Source organism: Aythya fuligula, chromosome Z (assembly GCF_009819795.1).
Source record: "Aythya fuligula isolate bAytFul2 chromosome Z, bAytFul2.pri, whole genome shotgun sequence".
NCBI classification, from domain to species: Eukaryota; Metazoa; Chordata; class Aves; order Anseriformes; family Anatidae; genus Aythya; species Aythya fuligula.
In genome coordinates, this window is record NC_045593.1 from 38502501 (window position 1) to 38526634 (window position 24134).

General features: G+C 38.4%; 1 protein-coding gene across 1 annotated transcript in view; it reads left to right on the plus strand.

Moving 5' to 3' along the window:
* TRPM6 (transient receptor potential cation channel subfamily M member 6) overlaps positions 1-23776 on the plus strand; it is an 84039-nt gene extending 60263 nt beyond the window's left edge. Inside the window, exons 30-39 of the mRNA XM_032205646.1 lie at positions 1943-1998; positions 3429-3454; positions 5199-5249; positions 7450-7515; positions 9726-10012; positions 10277-10359; positions 11175-11380; positions 13311-13362; positions 21772-21878; positions 23655-23776. Of these exons, the coding sequence (XP_032061537.1) occupies positions 1943-1998; positions 3429-3454; positions 5199-5249; positions 7450-7515; positions 9726-10012; positions 10277-10359; positions 11175-11380; positions 13311-13362; positions 21772-21878; positions 23655-23776 (1056 nt within the window). The remainder of the gene's footprint in view (positions 1-1942; positions 1999-3428; positions 3455-5198; positions 5250-7449; positions 7516-9725; positions 10013-10276; positions 10360-11174; positions 11381-13310; positions 13363-21771; positions 21879-23654) is intronic.
* The last annotated feature ends 358 nt before the right edge of the window (positions 23777-24134 follow it).

Below are 24134 nucleotides of genomic sequence, written 5' to 3' on the forward strand. Positions count from 1 at the left end.
ACACAGAGATAGTTATTTCTTGCAAAGTGTTGATAATAATTTCAAAGCTTGGATTTCTTAACCTCTGATTTATAAACACCTTATCTTATGATTCATCTGAATTAATTTGCAACTTAATAACATAAAGGCCCACTGCCTATGTAAATCAACATATGCCCTTTGAATTTGATGGAGCTAGACCAATTTATATGTCCTGAAGACTGTGGGCAGGAAGTTGCTGTATAGAAAATTATATGTTTTTAAATGGTGTGGCTAATAGAAGGAAACATATCTTTCACTACATTGTGTAGGAGTTTCTCGAGGCATGTCAGAAAATTAACAAGGAATAAATTGAGAAAAGGAACTGTGAAATAATCCTTTCCTCTTCCATTTCAACTGCACCCACTCTTGCCTGTTTTACTTATGGCACTTGATTTTTGAAACAATGATGTTTAACAGCCTAGCTTATTTTTCACTGTAGTAATGTGAGTTGCTTTTTTAAAAAAGGAAAGAAAATAAAACATATAGTTTCAGATCTGATATTCTGAGTGGCATAGAATTTGAATCCCAAATACTTGTGAAGACAGCTCAAATCCTAATTAAAAAAAAATTGAAACATTTTTTTTTTGTGTGTGTGAAAGAGGTCAGAGATAAAAATAGAAATAACTTTGCTGATTGTGAATTCTGTAAAACCTGAATTTGGAGATTACATCAATAGATCTTTAAAATGTGAAAGAGTCAGAAAAGCAAAATAAAGGTACAGTCAGGAAAACTGCGTGAAATGACGAAGTAATCTGATGCTTCAAAATTTATATTAAGGTTTCTTGTTAAAACTCAAGGGTAGGATTTTTAAAGCCTGCAGAAATATTCCACTGTGGGATCAGAATTAGGCAGGAACTGGTCACCTCAAGAACACTAACTTCAAATTATTTAATCTTCTAAAATATAGTTTCCAATGCCCACTGAATGTCTATGCCTTCTTTTAAGAACTGTCTGGATTATAAGGTTATGTCTGGGTTATGACATCTCAACAATACATATATTGTTCAGATATTATGATATTGCTGCATGTAACTGCTTATTGTGGGTTAACATTTATTTTAAATTAATGAATTATGATATTTCTCAGATTTACCCAGGAGGGTAAATTGGTATCAGGGAGCAAAGCAGGGATGTATCTGAGAAGGTCTCTGTTTTGTTAAAGATATTTTTTCATCTGCAAAGCAATGTACATTGTGAAAACATGAGTGAATTCTGAAATTAAAAAAAAAAAAAGAGAGAATTAAGTCTCAGAAAATATTCAAAGCTGAATTTTAGTTAGTTTATCTTTAGTCTTTGTCTTCTTCAAATTTTGATATGAGCTCTGCTTCCTTTGAGGATTGAAATCTGTCTGACTTCTCTTTTCAGAAGAATAATCCCATCTCTGACTAGCATTTTAGGAGGATCTTGCAAATGGCAGGCTGACCCAATTTATCGTAATAGGGCTGGAAGATCATTTGACTACTTCTCTAACTACAAGACCTGGAAAATATTTGATCTAAGTATCCCTGGAGAACTACTTAATATGTTGCCTTCTTCTATTACAGAGATTTAGGGTGCATTTTATTTCCAACAACTGTAAAGTTTATTGCTAAATTGTAATTTACTAATACAAAGGGGGTTCCCATAATATTTTCAGTATTAGAAGACCTTTAACATGCTTTGTAACTACTGAGATATAGCTCTGAACATGACTATTTTATTCAGTTATATACAGACAACATGAAAAACTGCAGTATGAGCAAATTGATATTGCATTTTACTGTAGGTATGGCAATGCTGTGATTATCCTGTCAGTGGTATTATTCATGTTAACAATAAGAGTATCAAATGTTTTCAAGATTTTACATTTTTTAATTGTTCAGTGAGTATGTGACAGCAATATACAGATTTTTACCAGTAAAAGTATCTCTCTTCTCTATAGGATTTGAGTAATAACATGTCTGGAAGCACACAGAGAAATAATCTAAGAAACTCCTCGTACGTATCATTAGCATATTAAGATATTCATCACATGATTTTAGAAAGTGACTTCTGTGCTTTTTGCTATACTTTCTGCAACTTTCCACTTCAGTTCTGTAATATACTTACAATGAGAAATTGAGGTCAAAAGAGGAGCTAAGACAATGCAGTCTGGTTTCTTTAAATGAAGGCATATTGATGGAGGTAAAGTAGATCCATTCAAAGGAAACGTATAATTTTAGGTGGAATAGACGCTCCTTTTTATTCTAACAATATGAAATTTTCTAATTCAATCACTAAGATTACCATCGTGTCTTTATACAATCTAGTAAGCATGAGTTGCATATGATTTTGCTGTGCAAATTGCATGTTTCCATTATTAGTAATTAAAATCCTAGTGGCTCGTGAAACATTATCTCATTCTGTGATTAATCTCTTTTGTACTGAGTTTACATATTTACAAAATATTTACTTAGTTTTTATAATCAGTTTTCAGTAGTTATTAAGCTTTGATTATACGTATTGAAATTATACTGTTTTCAAGTGTGTTTTCAACGTTACTTTTTAATTTTTATTTTTTTACGGCTTGATTGACCATTAGCTTAATATTGGGGGTAATTTATTTAATCCAACACTGTCTTTCTGTTCCTCTTCATTCTTATTTTCATAAATTTCTTGTATGTTTCCCTTACTGAGTAATGCTGTTGAAGTAATAAATACAATGTACTAGAAAACTGTCACATCCCATGTGATTTTGTGATTTCACTATGGGAGGAGGGAGGAAGATACTGTGTTTTTTACCCATCCTGTTTTTTTTTTTTTTTTTAAATCCAGTAGCCAAACTACATACTTACTAGCAGGATTTACAGGCTTTTGAATAGCTTGATTCTGTAAGTCTGAGTCTGTTGAGTGAGTCTGTTGTCTTCAGTGGTGTGTTAGGTGAATCATATCTGCTCTCTTGTCAAACAAAAGCACCTTCAATGTTAACGTTAATGTTTGCAGCCTTGTTAATCCAAAAGACCAACTGTTTAAAAAGTCACCTTTTATGCAAGCAATGGCAATGGCACGTGTAGCTCTGAATACATTTCAGCATTGATTCACATAGTTTGAAAAACGGGCAGTTGTGTATGTGATTGAAGGTCTTTAGCTGATATTGTTACTGCATTGTAAATGAAATGAACAGCAGTGCAGAACTGCAAAAGGAGTTCAACATACAGCAGAGAAAGAAACCCGCAGAAAAATGTGGCTATTCTTCAGTAACTGAAGTTTATTTGCTAATTGTTTCAGTGAACAAAATTACACTGAGGGTTGTTTTGTTTTATGATTGCTTATCAAAACTTAGCGAGTTTTGCCCTCATATAGATTATACCTCTTTGATATATGATATACTATATGTAGTTATGTACAGGAATTTTGGAGTAAAATATCAAATGTTTGCTTTTAAACAGGGTAAGAGCTTCAGAAGGACCTGACAGTAAGTTTTTGGTTGCTTGCCACACCTTGTAATTCCTCTCTGCAAATTCCACTTTGACAATTCAGAAATATATAATCCAAAAGAAGATTAATTTCTATAGTTGGATAGTTATAATAAATGTTACATTTGTTTCATACATTGGTTATAAAATCTTATTTTGAAATGTAAAATTTGTTTATTTATTTTTTGGTGAGGACATGTTTTCCTCATGGTAGCTGTAAAATCTTGAAAAGAAAAAATCTATTTTTACTCAAGTCTGTCCTGCAATTATGTCCTTTTCAGGAGAAATAAACTTCCTGAGTTAAAGCTGTGTCTATGCCTGAGGGTAGATTATGGTATACAATTTCTAATGTATGTTTGATTTTTTGAATTCCAGTTTGGTGTAGTTCCTCCAACTTGTAGTTCCAAGTTGGTGAAGCTGGAGAAGCACTGAACTTATTATGAAATGGCCAATGAATAAATTCAAGTTCATAATGAGGAGTGACTCTGTTCCATAGCAGCTAGTTCACTTCACTTGTATTTATTGCCTTTTAGCCTGCCTTCAGACAGATTTAGCTACAACAGGTTGAACAGTGGAACGTTTATCTTTTGTTTGAGGCTAGCTGTGATGCAGAGCACATCACTCTTAGACTTGTCTCCCCTACATGTGTGGTCTCTCTGGGTCAGGCTGTGCACAAACTGTGGCACTGCTGCAGGTGTGGGGTGTCCTTGGGCTGCTTTCTAGAGTGCACCCTTGCTTTCATTAAAACCTGATTTTCCAATCCTCAAAAGGAGTAAGTTGGCCCCCAGTTGACTTCTCATGCTTCTCATCTGACAAGGCACAAAATGTGACAAAACTTGGGTCCTTCAGGAAAGAGAGCAAAAGGGACCTCTAATCACCAAGGGCACTGGCTGGAAATGCTGATCATTCCCCCAGCATCTGTTTGTGTTTTTCATTTAAGATCTCTTCTACTGGGGAAGGGAACCTAGCAAATAAACTAGACCAACAAGAAGAGTGTAATTTTCAAATGGTTTGATGAATAGAATGGTTACAATTATCTCATTTTTCAGAATTAAAAATATTATAGTTTTTTTTTTTTTTTTTTTTTTTTTTTTTTTTTCCAACTTGGCATTTCAAAGGATTTCTTTCCAATATAATAAAGTAATTTAATCTGATTAATGGAAACATGCATATTAATCTTAGTTTTATTAAAAATAATTTTTATAAAGCAAAGATTTTTGGACCAAATCTGATCCAGTTGTGCCTGTTATGTATGTAACCGCAGAAATTGTTTGTCTGTTTATAATTTAACAGCATTTTAGATGTCATGGGTTAATGAATCAGTATTATTATAACTTTGTTGTAATAGTACACTTAATGGAATGCTTAATGACTGAGGATGGACTCGGTAAAATCATGCCTTTGGGAGACTGTGAAGCATGATGGATAGTAAAATGCTTTTAATATCCCAGGGGTGTAATTGGCTCAGAGAAGCTACATGTCCTTGAGGTTAATATCACTGTTTTCCCACCATTTCCCTGAATAAATAAGTCGTCTGGCTGTATTGCACTGACTGAAATCTGTTGATATTCTGTACATTATAACACAGTTAAAGCCTATTAGTAATTCTCCTCTTCAGAATGCTCAGACAGTAATTCTGATTAATTTGTTTCATGGCAAAGTCTGGGATGGAAGGAATTCAAAAACCATGCATTTGTCTCTGCTATGCTAATTAACGTAATGATCCTTTAAACATTATTTCAGATATCTTTGCCTGCTCGAAAACATCTCAAGATCTGCACCATCATTACTCAGGTAAGCAGGAGGCACCAATATGATAGCTGAGTAGTTTAACACATTTAAAAGAACATTAGTTCTTCCCTTCTCATTCTCTGTGATTTTCACTTTGAAGAGTTGCACAACTGCCCACTGCTAAGAAGGTGGTGTATTAAGTCAGGCCTAATACTGCAGTGAGGAAATTATGAATTATTTTCTTGCTAATTGCTCCATTCCAGGTATTTGTGGTAAATACAGAGCAGAATATAGATAATTGCTTTCAAAATATCAGAGGAAACAATGAACAGAGCTCTGATTCCCAGGGGGGGTAGTAGAGGCTCTCATTTGTTTATAGCTGTCATTTCCCCTCACACCTCCCACATGCTCCTTTGTACTTTCTGGAGTTGTTTTCTTCAGTTAATTGGTTCTGTACCACTTAATCTGTGTTTATATACCTATGAACTCATGGAAATTTGGCAGGGAATAAATCATTTGGATGCTAATTACCCACAATCCTGTCTTTTCCTGAACTGAATATGTAGAGATTTTCCCACAAGGCTTGGGTTTCATTTTTTTTTTTTTTTCCCCAGAGGAGAGCTGTGCGCAGCGTACCAGTAGATGTCTCTATTGCCTGCATGGCTTCGGCTCCTTTCAAAGGAAGCATAGGGTAAACCAGAAGCATTAGCAGCCTCATGAAGTTCAAAAAGCAATGTCGTTTTCAGTGGGAATAACACCTCTTAGTTTGTAATCAGTGTACAGGAGTAATTTATCTGATGGTGGCATTGTTGCAATGATTAATTTGTTTCTTGTCAGGTGTGCTGTTTGAGACTGGGAGGACTTTTTAGTGCAGGTGACAATCTCATTTACATTAAAAGCTGACAAAGATCTCTAGATGTTTCCAGTATAGGTGTATAGGTGTTCCTATATCAGAAAGATCAGAATAGAAAGTAGTCAACAGAACCCACACTTCAATACTAAAAATCTGTGCCATATACTGCTTATACTTTATTTTTTGCTGTCATGTTTTGCAGACAACTACAGTTCTGCCTCCCTGCACACCCAAAAGAGCTTGAGTTTTGCCTCAAATTTAGCAGCTGGTGCAAGGTGCTTTCAAATTGCTTCCCAAGGCTCTGCAGTAAGCAGTGACAGGGTCTGATGGACAGCACAGGTCATGGCAGCTCCCCGTTCATATTCTTTTCCTTCCAGTAATTTAGTGACTATGTCACTTTAGTGATGCATCAAGGCAGGACTTTGATTTTCAGTCTATGCTTCAAAAACTGTTCAGGTATATTAATCAATGCCTATCAGATTTGGAATATGTAAACAGAGGCTGAGACAGAGGTGTCTCAGTTGAGCACCCTAATTCAAGGGTTGGCATTTCAGGGTTCCCCTTTGCTCTCTCCTTCTGGGCTAATTAATCTTTAATTTCTGCTTGGAGATTTGTATAAAAAAAGGATGAGCTCTGGAAGCTTGCATATAAGCTCTGGAAGTCAGCCAGACTTACAAACTTTTTGGTTGCTGTTCAGAGAAACACAGCTAAGGTAGTACATGGGTTTCCTCCTTGTTCTACTCTTAATCTCTTTGAGGTTTACTCCTCACCTCTCTCCCACTTCCCAATAACTGAGTCATTGTGAAGACAAATCCATAAATATTTAGTTGGCACTCTGAGTTTTGAAGGTGTTTGACTGAGAAATAAGCTCCCTGTTAAGAAGGTATAATAACGTTAATTAGGTTGTTTGGCATGGAGCCCAGATGAAGAAGCTATAGTCTGCGTAGGGCAAGCCTGGATTTCCCTGCAAAGTCTTGCTAAAACCTGATGCACTTCAGAGCCTGACAGAGACAGACAGTGAGGGCAGCTGAGGCCAATGGCACAGTTCAAATGTCACTGCACTGGAGCCAGCAGGAAGAAAAAGCAGAAGCAGCGCTTGGTGAAAAGGAGGATGAAGACCAGAAGCAGTCCTTCTAGCTAGGGTGCAAAGTGCTTGTTCCACAGTCTGTTTTCTTGGAAGATGGGAACTAATGGACAGGGAAGAGTGGTAGCTGATGCTTGTGAGATACCATGGTCATTTAAAGGAGAGTTGCTGGCTAGGTAGAACTCAAACAGCAATTAGAAGATCTGACGGAGAACCACACTGTAGCTTGCTTGGCTTTGTACACTACAGTAAAACACTGTCAGATATTTTTGAAAGTCAATTGGCTTGTTTACCCAGTATTGCAGTGAAATCTGTCTTGTTTGCAGCCGTTGAAAGAAACAACTTAATGAGACTTGCTCAGACCATACCATTTACACCAGTCCAGCTCTTTGGTGAGTACTGACCTCCTGCTTATGTTTTTTTTTTTTCTTTTTTTTTTTTCTTTTTAAATATTCCATGCATTATTTTTTAAAGACTGCATTTGAGACATTTCCTTGAATTAATTTAAGTAATTCTTCTTTTCTAAAGAAATGAATTATATTCGTGCAGTATTTTAGGAAATTCTCATGGTTATCTGGTCCAATTCATACCAGGCTGCTCAGGACCTGTCCAGTTGTGTTTTGAATATATCTGTAAGCAGAGTTTCTACAGCCTCTCTGGAAAACCTGTTTCAGTGTTTGACTGTTTCACTGTAAACTCTGTTTGTTTCCTAATGTTCATTGGAGTTTCCCTTGCTGTAGCTTGTATCTCTTAGCATCCATGTGATTACTGTGAACCTCACAGAGGAATCTAACTCTATCTTCTCTGTAACCTCTCATTAAGTAGTTGAAGAGAGCAATAAGATTCCTCTAAGATTTATATATGCATTCTCTCTTTCTCAGATATATGTGTAGGATATCTTGTCAGGAACAAAACCATGACTATGTTGAAAGGGCAAAAGATTTGTAGTGTTCCAAGTAAAAAAGAACTGTGGTATAACAGAAGAGTGGTAGAGAGTAACATATAAGATCATTTGGAAGAGTTTTGAAATTAGTGTGCTGTATTGGTTTACAGCAGCAGAAGCTATGTCTCTAGACATTTGAGATCTAGGTGCATTTTCTTCAATGGGTAGAATATTTTGTCTCACAGCAACTAATTGCTGATACTTGCTGCATCATAGGGTTTCTTGGGACCAGATTGCTGCAGATAATTAATATAGCTATGAGCATATTGAACATTCTAATCTTTCAAGCTCCCAGGAGATACCTTTCTAGGTATTAAATTGTCAAAAGATAATAAAATGAAGAATTAATATAAGATTAAGAAATGTGCCTAGTTATAATACCTATTTTCAAGTGTCTTACTTTTATGTAAAACATTGACTTTTCCATTGCTTTATTTTAAATTAAAATGTTTGCAAAGTGTATCATTCATACCAATTCTGTGGTAACTGGTGAAGGTAGGCTCAGGGGCAGGAACAAAATACATTAATTTACCTTTGAATTCAGTTTGCCCTCCCTTATGCTATTGTTTGCTATTTGCAGATGCCTCATCCCACTTGCTAATAAAGACCTATTTCTGTTGAATTCACATTGCAAGTAATGTGAGTTGCAAGAAGAAAAGCCAAGCTTAAAAAAAAAAAAAAAATCTGTTAGTTTACAACTGACAGAAATGTCCCTTGCTTGCACTGCTAGAGAGGAATGCTGTTACAACTATATAGGGTAACAGCATGACTGAGTTAAAACTCACCAGATTTATTCTGCTTTCAGAAAAATGTTATTAGCAGGAGCAAAACTGAAATCTTTTGCAGTACAAATAACATTGGAATTTATAGGAAAAAAGATAAATCTTAATTTACAATGCCAAAGATGTAAATGTCTTGTTAATTTGCTTTCGCTTGTTTTTCTAGGATTCCTTTCTCCAAGGAAAGATCATGCCCTTTTCAGTCTAATTTTCCTGGCTTATCATGGCCAGTTCATTACTTCTGAACAACTTGGCTGTCTGCCTCAAAAAGCGGCAATCTGTAGCCCTTTAATTTTGTAGTCAATAACTATCACAAGCTGTGTGTGTCTGCTTGCCTTGTCTATTTGTTTGTTTTGTTAAGCACAGTTACAAGAAAAATACTGTGAGTGGTGCCTGGGTCTTGATTAACTTAAAACAAATCTTACTAAAAATTCCCCTTCCACACAAGTGCATAAACAGAAAGAGACATGTTCACGATAGTTAAGTTAATTCACTGGAGATAAAATGATAAACCTTTTTAAATATATATTTTTAAATCTATTTTTTAAACCATTTTAACTACTTTAAAATTGTGGCAAAAGAGATTGTATTATATAGACCAGAATGTTACTGAGCTTTGTTTGTGTAAAAGGTCTTAAATTGCATAAGGTCTTAAATTCACATCTGTCTAGAGGCTTAATACAGCTCTTTGGGCCACTCGTGTTTTCAAAGAGGATCTGTGTATATAAGTTTAGGCAGGGAAAACTTTCACAGAAATGAATAGTGTGGCTTACAGAGTTATGTAAAGTGTTGTGTTATTTTAAGATACTGAATCAAAATGCAGTTCTCTCCTGTTTCTGCAATGTGTGACTTTTACTGACAAAACTTCCTTTTGTTTAAGCTGGAGAGGAAGTGACTGTCTATCGACTAGAAGAGAGTTCACCTATGAACCTTGATAAAAGCATGTCTTCCTGGTCCCAGCGTGGTATGGCTGCAATGATCCAAGTCTTGTCACGGGAGGAGATGGATGGTGGTCTACGGAGGGCCATGAAGGTCGTTTGTACTTGGTCTGAGAATGATGTATTAAAATTGGGACAAGTATTTATTGTGAAGTCTTTTCTGCCAGAGGTGGTTCAGGCTTGGCAAAAGATCTTTCATGATGGCACAGTGTTACATCTCTGCCTGAGGGTGAGTACAGACCTGAAGGGACTCTGACTAGTGTAGTTTGACATGCCTTAAATGTTATACTGCTTATGTGTGAATGTCTTCAGCATGGGTGATGTGTGGTTTGATGTTACCTTCTGGAAAGGAAAATGGTTTTGAGGAAGATATATATCCCATTTGTAAACAGTATACAATTGGCTGGTTTTTGTTTGTTTCTTTTGTCAAATTCATGCTACCTTTCTTCATGATACCAAATGAAACTGATGCTTATTACATGCTTTTCTTCAGGAGATCCAACAGCAAAGGGCTGCCCAAAAGTTAATTTATACCTTCAATCAAGTGAAGCCTCATACCATTCCCTATACTCCAAGGTAACTTCACTGTCTTGAAGGTTTCGGTTGCAAAGGTTTCTCTTCTCAGCTATGTCCTGGGTCTAATGTAGACTCTTTTTCCATAGTGAGTTGAAATAGCAGTTGCTTAAAACAGTTGAGTGATAGTTTAATTAAAATACATAGGTATATAGATATGTAAAGATAAATCAGGGTGGAAGACAACAGCAATGGTAGTGGCTTAAACAAGAGGGTGTTAGTGAAAGAAATTTTAACGAGACTTAAAAAATATTTATATTTCTGTTATTTATATTTTTTGTGTATATTTTCTATTGTCTTGGTGGGTATAGATTTGACAGCAGGATAGTAAAGAAGAGATACCCAGTTTAATGTCACTGCTGGGGAAAAAGCAAGTGACACTGAGCTGTTATGCATTTTCTTTGGTAGCAGTTGGGTGGCCACTGAAAAAGCCTTGGCTCCATGTAAGCCCTTCTCTGCAACAGCTAACTCAGTGCTGTGTGTTCAGCATTACTTTCATCCTAAATCCAAAACACAGCACTGTACCAGCTACCAGGAGGAAAATTAACTCTAACCCAGCCAAAGCCAGGACACAGATTATGTTGTTTGCCCATAAACTGTACCGTCTGCTGAAGTGCATTGCTTTGATAGTTACCAAACTGAGGAAGTGTTTGTGCTGTCTACCATTTGGTATCGCTTGCCGATGAAAATGATACAGCCAGTGAAGACATGCCCTCCTTTTTGGTATATTTACCAACATGCATTACAGCATTACCATCATGCTGTATACTGACTGTGAGGATGTTCATTACCCTTATAGACAGCATTTATATCCACAGATTCCTGGAAGTTTTCCTCATCTACTGCCATTCAGCAAACCAGTGGCTGACCATTGAGAAGTACATGACTGGCGAGTTTCGGAAATACAACAACAACAATGGAGATGAAATTACTCCCAGCAGCTTGCTTGAAGAGCTGTTGCTGGCCTTCTCTCACTGGACCTACGTATATACTCGTGGGGAGCTCCTTGTCCTGGATTTGCAAGGTGACAGCTAGCATGGGATCACTAGTCCTAAGCCCACTGAAAAACAATTTTTTAAAAAGAGAATTTAATACTGCAAAATGGGCTAAATTCTCTTTAGCCCGTCTCTTTTCTATATACTGGCAAAGCTCAAGCAACCCCTGGATATCTGTTGTGAGGTCCTGATAAATGAGCATTGACAGAAACGTGATAGATTAATGTAGGTATTGTGGGAAAATAATTTGGCTTCAAGTACATTTAGGCTGAATGGGCAAGCAGCAGGGAGTTAAAGTGCACAGGAACATTTCAGCCAGCTCCAGAAAAACACTCCACAGATTAGGTACTTTTCTTTTTATTAAAATATGTAAATAATACAGCGATTCAAGTGTACCCATGTATATATGCATAGTTAATATGTGTGTATATCTGTCCAAAGACTTTGAATGGCTATCTTTATTTTTTTATTATTATTTTTTTTTTAAATCTGTAAGCAGTTTACATAAGCTGCAAGCCTCAGTGCTATTCGCAAACTCTGGTAGCTCCTTCAAAGAGCATGTGATCACTTTACTGTACATGTATAAATAGGAACATGGCATATTTTAAAGAGATAAAACAGTTGACAATGTTCAGAAGATGAACGGCACCCATCAAATGGTATAAACACCATTGTTTGTCATTTCTGTCAAGGGAAATGTGTATGCGTGGACAGAGACTTAACATATTTACATTTTACAGCATTCAGAAGCTGTGAATTACAAAAAGACATGCTTAGTATGCAAAATAAACCTATAATTCCATCCTTGCCTTCACTTGGCTTTAGCAGCACATGAAAAAAAAAAATAGAAAGAGTAAGTGTGTCTCCAACCATAGCTTACTAGAATTTGTCTTTAAGTTTGCTTGGGTTTATTATACAACTCTTGACAGTTCCAGACCAACTGCATTGGCTCAAATGTGAAGAATTTAAACATCTATGTAAATCACACCGAGACTGGAGCTTCAGTTTCCATCTAAAGTGGGGAAATGGACTGAAGTCTGCTCTAGTGTTGGTCTCATGTTTATTCTGTAGTTCTCTTATCTGGTGTTTAGTGAGAGTGCGAGGGCTGCTGTCTTTGGTTTTCTGATAAATTTCTATCACAAGTTTAATACTGGAGCCATACTACACATGTAGACACTAAATTTTATCTTATTTATGTCAGCTGAAATGAATTCTTTTGAAGAATATTGCAATTTGGGGTATTTCAATTACAAAATGCTACCCATAAGTTTTACTGGTGTTCAAAATACTTAATTATTCAAATTAAATAATTGCATATGTTTATAGAATCTCTTCTTTAGTTTAAGAGTACAACAATTTCTTCAGATATAAAGAAAGAGCTTTTTGGTAAAATGCTATTATTTTTCAGTTTTAGGAAAACTGCAACATAAATATGAGCAGTCAGTCAGTTACTGTAATCATTTATTTAATCTACTTTGGTGAACACCCCAAAGAAGCAGAGATAACGGACCCAGATTTGCACATCACTTAATTGAATAATGAGTTGTGGCTTGTGTTGTGTTTGCTACCTTGAAGGGAGTATATATCTGGAAGTAGATCTGTTGTTATCAGTAAGATGCACCTTGGGTTGGTACCGTTATTCCAAATTAAAGTCTTACTGCAGGTTACACTTTGTTTAATTCTTTCAGTTTCAGCAGAATGTTTAGTTGTTACTAGTATTTGCATAAGCCTTCTGTCTATGTATGAATAAACCACAAAACGGGACTGTAATAAGAACTCTGTATGTAGCCAATATGTAACAGGTTTTTAGAGTCACAACATTTTTTTTAGCTCATGACTGTTTTAATTGTGACAATTCACGATCTAAAATGAAAATGGGTAATTACATTATTCTTAAGTCCCAGGTTATGAAATCACAACTATCTTCCCTTGTAACACACTCTATTGATTTTCTTGTAGGTGTTGGGGAAAACCTTACGGATCCATCTGTGATTAAACCTGAAGACAAAAGGTACATTTCTCTCTAACGAAATTATTATTCAATTCAAACATTCTGCTGATAGTCTGTGTATTTAGGTTTTTTTTTTTTTTTTTTTATGTTCTGTGTGAGAGGTTTAATTATTTATTGTATGGTGTTTGTGTTAAATGGGATTGTGATGGCAATGGGAAGGCTGCACCGACTACTGTGTTTTAGATGGCTGTGAACTTCAGGGGCTGTATGTGTACCAGCTCCATATATGCTGAGCAGTATGTGAAAGGTGGGGAGAATCTATATTGCTGTCCTCAGAACACAGCAGTTTTTCAGGATTACATAAAGAGAACAGGAGTAGGAGCTTAAGAAGTGGATAATTTTCTTAGCAAAATTGTACTGAAGGTGTTTATCAGTAATTTAAATGTTGTAGTCTGGTTTCCACTGTCTAGTGAGGCACTGTATGAGTATATAGGGCCATGTGGCTCAAGGAGATGGACTTTGGATCTTTGATCTTTCCAAGAGATCATAGTAGTGCATTTAAGCATAGTGCATGTTACAAACCAAGAGCTATGTTGCAGAGATCTTAAATCATGTGCAGAATGTTTCGATGATCTTGAGGTCTCTTCCAACCTAGAAATTCTGTGATTCTGCCTTCATGAATCAAGTTGCAGAAGCTAGGCTGATATCATAGAATCATAGAATCATCAAATATCTTGAGTTGGAAGGAACACACAAGGATCATCGAGTCCAACTCCTGGGTCCCCAAAGGACCACCCAAAAAAATCAGACCCTGTGTCTGAGAGAGAACTCAGTGCTGTGACTGCTTCCCTGGGGAAACTGCTCCAGTGTCCAACCACCCTCTTGGTGAAGAACCTTTTCCTGATATTCAGCCTGAACCACCTCTGTCACAGCTCCACGCTGTTCTCTTGGGTCCTATCACTTGTCACCAGAGAGATCAGCACCTGACCTTCTATTCCCCCTCATGAGGAAGCTGCAGACTGCAATGAGATCTACCCTCAGCCTTTTCTTCTTCAGGCTAAACAAACCAAGCGAATTCAGGCACTTTTCCTATGTCTTCTCCTCCAGACCCCTTACCATCTTTGTTGCCCCTCTTTGGACTTTCTCTAACAGTTTTATATTTCTTATTCTGTGGCACCCAAAACTGCACACAGTAATATCTGTTGCACACAGGAATATCTAGGGAGATATCTACTGCTCACAGTAATATCTAGGCAGACTTCATAGTGTCCTATGTAATAAGTAAAATATTCCCACCAATCCTCACTGTGGACAATACAACAAACACAACTGTCTTCTGGGTACAAGACTCTGCACCCTGTCTGTCATGCTGTGCAATAACTACTCTCCCATCCTATGACCTTGCTCCTTGGTCATAGGTGCTATGGTAGAGCAGAGGAGAGGTAGTAGTGTCAGTGGGTGGTACCCTGCAAAGTCCTCTTTTTTGGGTGGACTTCCTAGACACTGACATCTCTCCAGACTGTCTTGTGTTCAGCTTTGACTCACTCTCATTCGGCTCATGTCAACCGACTGAGGGGGTTTCTCATGTTTGGAAGGAAGTTTGATTAGTTTGATTTAATACAAAGGGAAATTAACTATAAGGGTATCAGATGACTAGTCTAGAACTCAGAACAAGTTAGTTTTGGAAACAGGTACTTAGTTCTATAACCATTATTAATATTCCATTAAAGAAATTAATGATAAATTAGTATTAAGGTATGAATGCTTAATTATGGGGGCAGGTGTATTGTCTGTATAATATTTACTTTGGAAGTAACATGAAAAAAAAAGCTGAACACCTCACAGTGACAAAGTCTTCATAGTATCATAGAATAGTCTGAGTTGGAACGGACTTTAATGGTCATCTAGTTCCAACCCCCCTGCCTTCAACTTCTCCCACTAGATTGGGTTGCCCAAAGCCCCATTCAACATGGCCTTGAGCAATTCCAGGGAGGGGTGATCCACAGCTTCCCTGGGCAACCTGTGCCAACGTCTCACCCCTCTCTTCTAGTAAAGAATTTCTTCCTAATGTCTAATCTAAACCTGCCCTTTTTAAATTTACAACCATTAACCCTTGTCCTATCACTACACTCTCTGACAAAGAGTCTCTCCTAGCCTGTGTTTGTGGTTGGGATTGCTCTGACCCAGGTGAAGGACCTTGTAGTTGACTTTGTTGAACTTTATGAAGTTCACAAGGGCTTACCTTTCAAGACTGTCGAAGTCTTGCTGGGGGGCATGTCAACTCCAGCATGTCAACGCTACCACATGGCTTGCTATCATCTGCAGACTTGCTGAGGGTGCACTCAGTCCCATTCTTAATGTCACTGACAAAGATTTCTTTGCAGTGAGAAGGTCATGGGATCATGACAGAAATACAAGGATAGTTTAGGATAGAGAAACAGAGAGGTTGATTGGTTGATGATGTAGTTGTTGACTACAAAAATTTGAAAAAATGTTTTTAAAATGTTGTTACAGGTATATAAAGATATGGTTTGCTGTTATTCAAGTAGACTTTTTTTATACCAATGAAAATGAGGGTGCTGAGAGAGTTAGTGGATGTGATTGCTTGGCCACTTTCCATCATCTATCAGCAGTCATGGTCGTCCAGGGAGGTTTGAGATGACTGGAGACTTGTTAAAGTGATGCCCATCTGTAAGAAGGGTTATAAGGAGGACTCAGGGAATTACAGGCCTGTCAGCCTGACCTCAGAGCCAGGAAAGGTGATGGAACAGGTCATCTTGAATGTAATCACACAATGTATGATGGACAACCAGGGGATCAGGCCCAGTCAACATGGGTTCATGAAAAGCAAGTTCTGCCTGACCAACCTCATCTCCTGTGACAAGGTAAACCACCTGGTGGATGTGGGAAAGGCTGTTGATGTGGTTTACCTGGACTTCAGCAAGGCCTTTGACATGGTCTCCCACAGTATACTCTTGGAGAAGCTGGCAGCCCATGGCTTGGACAGGTACACTCTTTGCTGGGTTAAAAACTAGCTGGACAGCTGGGCCCAGAGAGTGATGGTGAACGGAGTGAAATGTGGCTGGCAACTGGTCACCAGTGGTGTTCCCTGGGGGTTGGTGTTGGGGCCCATCCTCTTTAATATCTTTAATGACAATTTGGACAAGGGAATTGAGTGCACCCTCAGTAAGTTTGCAGATGACACCAAGCTGGGGGGAAGTGTCAATCTGCTGGAGGGTAGGAAGGCCCTGCAGAGGGACCTGGACAGGCTGGGTCGATGGGCAGAAGACAATGGGATGAGGTTCAACATGGCTAAGTACTGGGTCCTGCACTTTGGTCACAACAACCCCATGCAACACTACAGGCTTGAGGCAGAGCGGCTGGAAAGCTGTGCAGAGGAAAAGGATCTGGGGTGCTGGTTGATGTTCACCTCAACATGAGCCAGCAGTGTGCCCAGGTGGTCAAGAAGGCCAACAGCATCCTGGCCTGTATCAGGAACAGTGCAGCCAGCAGGACCAGGAAGGTGATTGCCCTCTTGTACTCTGTTCTGGTGAGGCTGCACCTTGAGTGCTGTGTTCAGCTTTGGACCCCTCACTACAAGAAGGACATTGAGGCCCTGGAGTGTGTCCAGAAAAGGGCTACAAAACTGGTTAAGGTCTGGAACACAAGTCCTGTGAGGAGTGGCTGAGGGAACTGGGGGTGTTTAGTCTGTGGAAGAGGAGGCTCGGGGGAGACCTTATTGCTCTCTACTGCTACCTGAAAGGAAGGTGTGGGGAGCTGGGGATCAGCCTCTTCTCACAGGTAACTAATGATAGGACTAGAGGGAATGACCTCAAGTTGCACTAGGGGAGGTTCAGGTTGGAAGTGAGGAGACATTTCTTCTCAGAATGTGCAGTCAGGCATTGGAAGGGATTCCCCATGGAGGTGGTGGAGTCACTGTCCCTGGGGGTGTTTAAGGAAAGGTTGGATGTGGTGCGTAGGAATGTAGTTAGTTTAGTGGGTGACACTGGTGTTAGGGGGCTGGTTGGGCCAGATGGTCTTGAAGGTCTTTTCCAAACTTAATGATTCTATGATTCTGTGAAATGTTGAATCTCAACAGACTGATAGTTATTAGTGAAAACTGTGACCAGTCATTAGTCCACAGTACTGCATATGTCAACTTAGCATATCCTCTTTAAAACAGGAATAATATTTACCTGCATTATGTTGAAGCATGTGCTTGTTAGTATCCATCTGCTAGTATCCATCTTTTTTGTCATTAAATTATTTTCTCATGGTTACTAAGATTTTATTTTCAGAACTTTTTTTTTGTTTTGTTTCTGTCATCTGCAAAACAGTCAAGTCCCAGTTAAAGAGCAAGTGTTGATTAATTAATCAAAACCAGCTTGATTTTTTTATGCTCTGGGAAATCTTCAGTACAGCAAGTTGTGAAACAATATTGTTTTGATTCAGGGATGTAAAGGAATAAGGCAGTGAAACCATGGATGTATTCTATAAGCAGCTAGCAGATACCCAATTCTAAGAAACACTTTCTAAAATAATAACAATAATGATGTAAAAACACTGTCTTTGTTTAATGTTCATTTACTCACAGGGGGAACATTTCTGGTAGTACCAAGATCTGATTGAAGTTTTCATTTGTATATAAGATACTTAATCAAAACCTGTGTACTACCTCTAAAATTGCTTTGAGCTCACGTTCTGTTAGAAGCCTGAGAGAAAATAGATAGCATCTCACTGACGGATGGGACTGATACAAATTTTAACATGACTTATAATTACATTATTTATGTTTTGTTTCTTTAATTCCATTGATCTAGTGGCTCATGTCATTATCTTGCAATGAGTCTTTCATGCATCCTTCATGCTGTCTTGAAATGGACTTTTCAATGGCAAAACATGACCTCTAGCTCTGTGACAGTGTGTTGTATCTTCAATGTATGTATAGTACTGTGATAAAAACCAGCAGATTAGTTTGGAAAGTACGTCTGATACTGAGCAGGCAGATCCTGAGCTCATGTAAATTGGTGTAACTTCATGGATATGAACATCAGAGATCTGGCCACATACACTGCATAGGATGTATGAGGTGATTAAATGGTGCAGGTTTAATGTTCACAAAAAGATTTCCTTTAAGACAGAAGTAGTCAAGTCACAGCAGCAGGGTCGTGACATAGTGCAGTCCCTGCAGACTCCTGTAGCACTGAAACGTTGTGAAGAATTGCCTCCTAAGTAGTACTCTAGATGCTCTCTTCAGAGTGTGCTTCTTGCTAAGCCCGTAACAAAGTCTATACTGGTAAAGCTTTCACAGACACTGGGTGCAGAATGTCTGTAGAACAGATTCAGAGATGAGGAAAATAGCTGGCTGAATTTCAAATTGTAAAGAACAGATGCATTACGCCTACTGAGAGGTGAGGAAAAGGGCACTAGTGGTGAAAAATCTCATTACAAACAAATTAAATGGAGGAGTCAGAGGTGCTCAATCTCTTACTCTCTCTTTTGAAAACTCTAAAGCAGGTAGTGATGGGCTAGAGGTTGTAGTATGAGTGGAGACCATGTTCTCTGAAGTTACTCATTGGCATGCACTTTGAAGAACAAATCTATTGAATCTTTACCAAGCTTTGCAATTTCAGCCAAACAATTTACAGTTGAATTGCTGTCAATAGATAAAATACCTGCCTGGACTGGATCTCTGCTATAGACACCTGTACAGTTGAAACTGGTAGATAGGAATTTAAGTCTGCAAAAACATATGGATTAAATGGAATGGATGTTTCCCTGGAAAGGTGCCGCTTCGTGTGAAGCCCCCAGTACCTTCCATCAGTAAAGGTCTATAGATGTCTTATCGTCTTATCTGAGCATTTGTAGCTCTGTCTACAAATTGACCATGACTAGCACTGTTTGTAACAACAGTCTCTATGTTACCTAACTGTCAGACAGGACTGATCTGGTACGAACTGGTAGGCATTTATGGAGCATAACTGTGAAGTAAGGTTCTTCACAAAAGCAGGAAGAGTTTTTGTTTGTTTTAAGTCCATTAGCTCATACTTATGCACCTGTTTCAGATAGGAAAACTGGACTCAGTATTTTTCTCTCCTTGGAGACAAAATCAGATCATGAATAAACAGGAACCATAGAATGGCTTTGGTTGGAAGGGACCTTAATGATCACCTGGTTCCACCCCCCCGCCATAGACAGGGACACATTCCACTAGGCCAGGTTGCCCAAAGCCCCATCCAGCCTGGCCTTGAACACCTCCAGGGATGGGGCAACCACAGCTTCTCCAGGCAGTCTGTGCCAGTGCCTCACCACCCTCAGAGTGAAGAATTTCCTTCTAACCTCTAATCTAAATCTTCCCTCTTTCTGTTTAAAACCATACCCCTTGTCCTGTCTGCCCAAACAAAATGTTGCTCTCCATCTTTTTTATATGCCATCTTTTATAAGCCACCCCTTTAAGTATTGAAAAACTGCAATAAGGTCAACTCTGAGTGAAGTAGAGTGACTTTGTTTATAAAACATTTGTACAGTTAGAAAGGACCAGAAGAGTTCAGTTGGTTCGTTTGCACCAAGTCATTCCTGTGTCAGGCCTTACAGGTCTTGTACAGGCAACTTGCCAGTATGTTTGTTTTCAATTATTTACCATCCTTACAGTTTAAAAGATTTTTTCCTGCTTCTTTGCTTGAAACACTTCTTTCTGATCCTGTCTACCATTGACATAGACAAAAAAAAAAAAAAAAAAATCAGCAAGTTCAAATGTAGGCACTATCTTCTTCAATTCTTTTATTTTGTTCTTAGGCTATCCCCATCTATAAGAAGACTTATAGACTGCTGGCCATTCTTGTTATATTCCTAATTTGCCAATATATTTCTTGAAACAGTTTTCCAAATTGAAATGCTATTAGTCATTTAGTCTTGTATCATTAACAGTTCTGGGTAGAGAGGAAATATTATTCTTTCCTCTAAACAGTATCCCTGTTTATATATCCCATAACAACATGAGAAAATTAGTTTGTATTGTATTGGCTACATTTTGCATGGAAAAAGTTAGATCAGGAGAAGTATCATTGTGGTTCTGTAGACTTGGAATTAGTGAAGTCTTCTCAATTTTCTATACCTTGCCCAAGCAAATACTTGAACATATTCAATTTACAGTAGCATTTTGCGAGATTATACCAAAAACCAGAAATGGCTATGTAGCATCATGTCATCTAAAATGTATAGATGGCACTTAAATAATGTTCCAATTCTTACATGTTTTGTTGTACTAATTTGCAGTAAAAGCTGGATAGACTATTCCTTCAAATGATCCAGAAACAGATTATCTTCACTGCCTGCCAGAAATTAGACAGATACTAGTAGTTTTGGTTATTCATTGCTCTTCTCGTGTAGGAAAGAGGAGAGTGTCATATTTTATAACTTCTTTCCTTAGAGAGAATAGATTTTCTTAGTGTGGATTACAGATAGATTTGAGAGAGTTAAAATCTTTTTCTATAGCTTCTTAGAGCTGTAATTGATTTCAGATTCTAAAATGTGTTGTTTCTGCTCTGCATATCATTAAAATAAAATACTAGCATTCATAAAATTTCTTTGGAAGTGTTTCTTGTGTGCTGTGTTCCGTGATGTCCGTAATGTCAACTAAATTCTTGAGAATAATAGTGAAGCAATATTAAAATTAATGAACACTGATCTTTCAGACCATATTAAGGATCTGTTATGATTATGTGGTACTTCTAATACATGTGTGGATATAGCTTGCTTCTATTTGTAATCGTGTCATCTTCATTCAGAATATGCAATACACTTCCACAAATGGATCCCTTAGTAATGTTGCTGAATTGGCCAGAGTGCAGACACATGGAAATGAGCATAGAAAGAAGCCAATAAATTTTAAAGCCTTGCCTGACAGCAGAACTATGTTCTTTTTCTGTGTTGCATATTGATGTGACTCAGGCTCCACTTGCTTTTGGTTTTCTGTTCTTAAATAAGGTAAAAGTAAGTCTTTGCTAACTCAGGTTTGGTCCCAGATGCCCCTTAGCAAAACACAGACCAAACCATTTGCTTGATGAGACTGAATGGTGGCTGCAACAGAGTCATTCAGGCTCTGGCATACACCGTCTTAATGTCATTGTGCTCAAATTTTCATTGAGCATTTTAGTAGTAACTGCAGGGTATGTCCCATCTCCCTTTAGAGAAGGCCACAGCAACACTGCATCTCTGAGATGGTGCAGAAAGGAAGAGCAGATATGGGGTATATATAGGTTAATCTCTTACCAGAACTAGTCGTTTTCTTGTCTCAGAGCTAAGAAACTGGAGATGCACACTAGTTTTTATGGTCTTTTATACAAAGAGCTAACTTATCTGATTCAATATGATTCTTATATGACTCAATAAATGGAAATTATCATCCTCTCTCTCCCCTAAAATTGCTTTATTTTGAGTTTGTTGATTATTTGATATTATTACTTTTAGATCTGGAAAGATGGTATTTGGACCAGCAAACCTAGGAGAAGATGCTATAAGAAACTTCATCACAAAGCATCGTTGTAACTCCTGCTGCAGGAGGCTGAAACTTCCTGGTATTCAAAATGAAGATTATTTTTAACCTATATCTAACTTTCTAAGTATAAGGTAGTAAAGGCCTAGGTGTGCTATAACAAGAACAGAAATTCTACAGAGATGAAACGATAGCTGGCACACTTAAACAAAGGCAAATAAGAGAATATTGATCTTTTACATTGTTATTTTGCCCAGCAACATGTAAGTATTCAAAGCTTCTACCCAATGAATTATTTCCTTTGCTGTGCAAAACTGATAGCATTTTGGGTGATAGCATCACCCATTTTTCCAGGGTGATCACTACAGATAGCATCAGCAATAATTTTTAGAATGAGAACAGAGAATGATCTAAAAATTATCTATGCGTTAGCCAGGGAAAAAATTGCTGGAGCTTTCCTGGCCCTTGGATAGGGCCTGTACACTGCAGCTCTTACCTCCTGCTTAGCTGGATCACTGATTATTCGCATCAGGTTTTATAGAATGGGTTCTGTTTATTGTGGTGCAGATTTAAACGGCTCAAAGCCAAAATACATTGCAATTTTGGATGACTTTCCACCCACATTTTTTTTTTTTTCAGAGGAAGGTTCCTTCTTTTCAGTGCCTGGTTGGAGGAAGAATTTGTTTGATTCAGAAACAGGAACTGCAGTGTTATTGCTTTGGATTATTTGTGTATTTGTGTTTGTGGCAGCCAGAGATAACAAAGGAGAAGATCAGCTGAACTGACAGTGTGGGACGGTTCATTCATATCAGCTCCCACCATTTTTGGCCCCTTCAGGGCTCTCTTTCCACTGACTCTGATTTGCCCTGCAACAGATTTTCTGTCTCCTGAAAGCTGCTAACAGACTGCTGGCCACCAGTTGCAGGGTTGGACACTGCCAAGGTTTTATGTGCTTTTTAAATATTTACTTGGCAGAATCATTTATTTTTTTTCATAGAATCATAAAATGGCTTGGGTTGGAAGGAACCTTAAAAATCATCCAGTTCTAAACCCATTGCCATGGGTGGGGATGCCACCCACTAGATCAGGTTGCCCAAGGCCTCATCTAACCTGGCCTTGAACACCTCCAGGGGTGGGGCATCCACAACCTCTCTGGGCAACCTGTTCCAGTGCCTCACCACCTTTACAGTGAAGAATTTCCCCCTCACATCTAATATAAATTTCCCCTGTTTTAGTATACAACCATTACGTCTGTTGTGTCACTACCTGCCCATGTAAAAAGTTGCTCTCCATCTTTTTATAAGTTCCTGTCGGTACTGAAAAGCTACATTGAGGTCTCCCTGGAACCTTCTCTTCTTCAGGCTGAACATTGCTGCCTTTCAGCATGCCTTACAGCGTACCTTCAATGTCTTTAAGCTCTCTTAGCCTTTCTTCGCAGGAGAGATGCTCCAGCCCTCTGGTCCAATTTCATGGCCCTCCTCTGGACCTGCTCTAACAGGTCCATGTCCTTGTGCTGGGGGCCCCAGACCTGGATGCAGTGTTCCAGTGGATCCTCACAAGGGCAGAACACAGGGGGACAATCACATCCCTCCACCTGCTGGTCACCTCTCTGTTGTTGCAGCCCAGAGTGTAGTTGATCTTCAGGGCTGCAAGTGTGCACTGCTAGCTCACATTGAGCTTTTCATGCACCAGAACCCCCAAGTGCTTTTCTGCAGGACTACTTTTAATTAATTTTTCTCCCAGTCTGTACTCTTGTCTGGGACTGCCCTGACCCAGGGGCAGCACCTTGCATTTGGGCTTGTTGAACCTCATTAGGTTCATGAGCCCACTTCTCAAGCTTGTCGTCTTCTTGCCATAGATTTGAGAAGAAACGACTGCACAATGGAAAGGCTCCGTCCAGCCTTTGAAGGAGAAGTAGAGGCAAGTGCCAGAGAAAATGACGATGCAGATGAGCCGCTGGAGTATGACACACGGTTGTGAAGCAGCAGCTGTGAGCGGAGCCCACGTATGCATGCTTAAAAACCTGTTCCCTATCACTGGCATGGGCCAATCCAAAAGAACAAAACATAGATGTCTGAATGCAACATCTGTCTGCACTTGACAGATGCTACAGGCAAGGCATAAAAAAAAAAAAATCTCATTATTTACTCCCTTTCTCTTGTGCCTTGTGCTGGTCTGTTTGTACTGCTCAGTAAATTTCCATCAGTAGGTCACCCCTTTGGTGGATCAACTGTCCTATCAGTGCCTTTTTTTTTTTGGAAATGTGGATAGTAGTTCCAAACTATGCTGGCTAAAGGCAAATGACTGTGACAAAATTATTTACAGAGGGAAATGATTT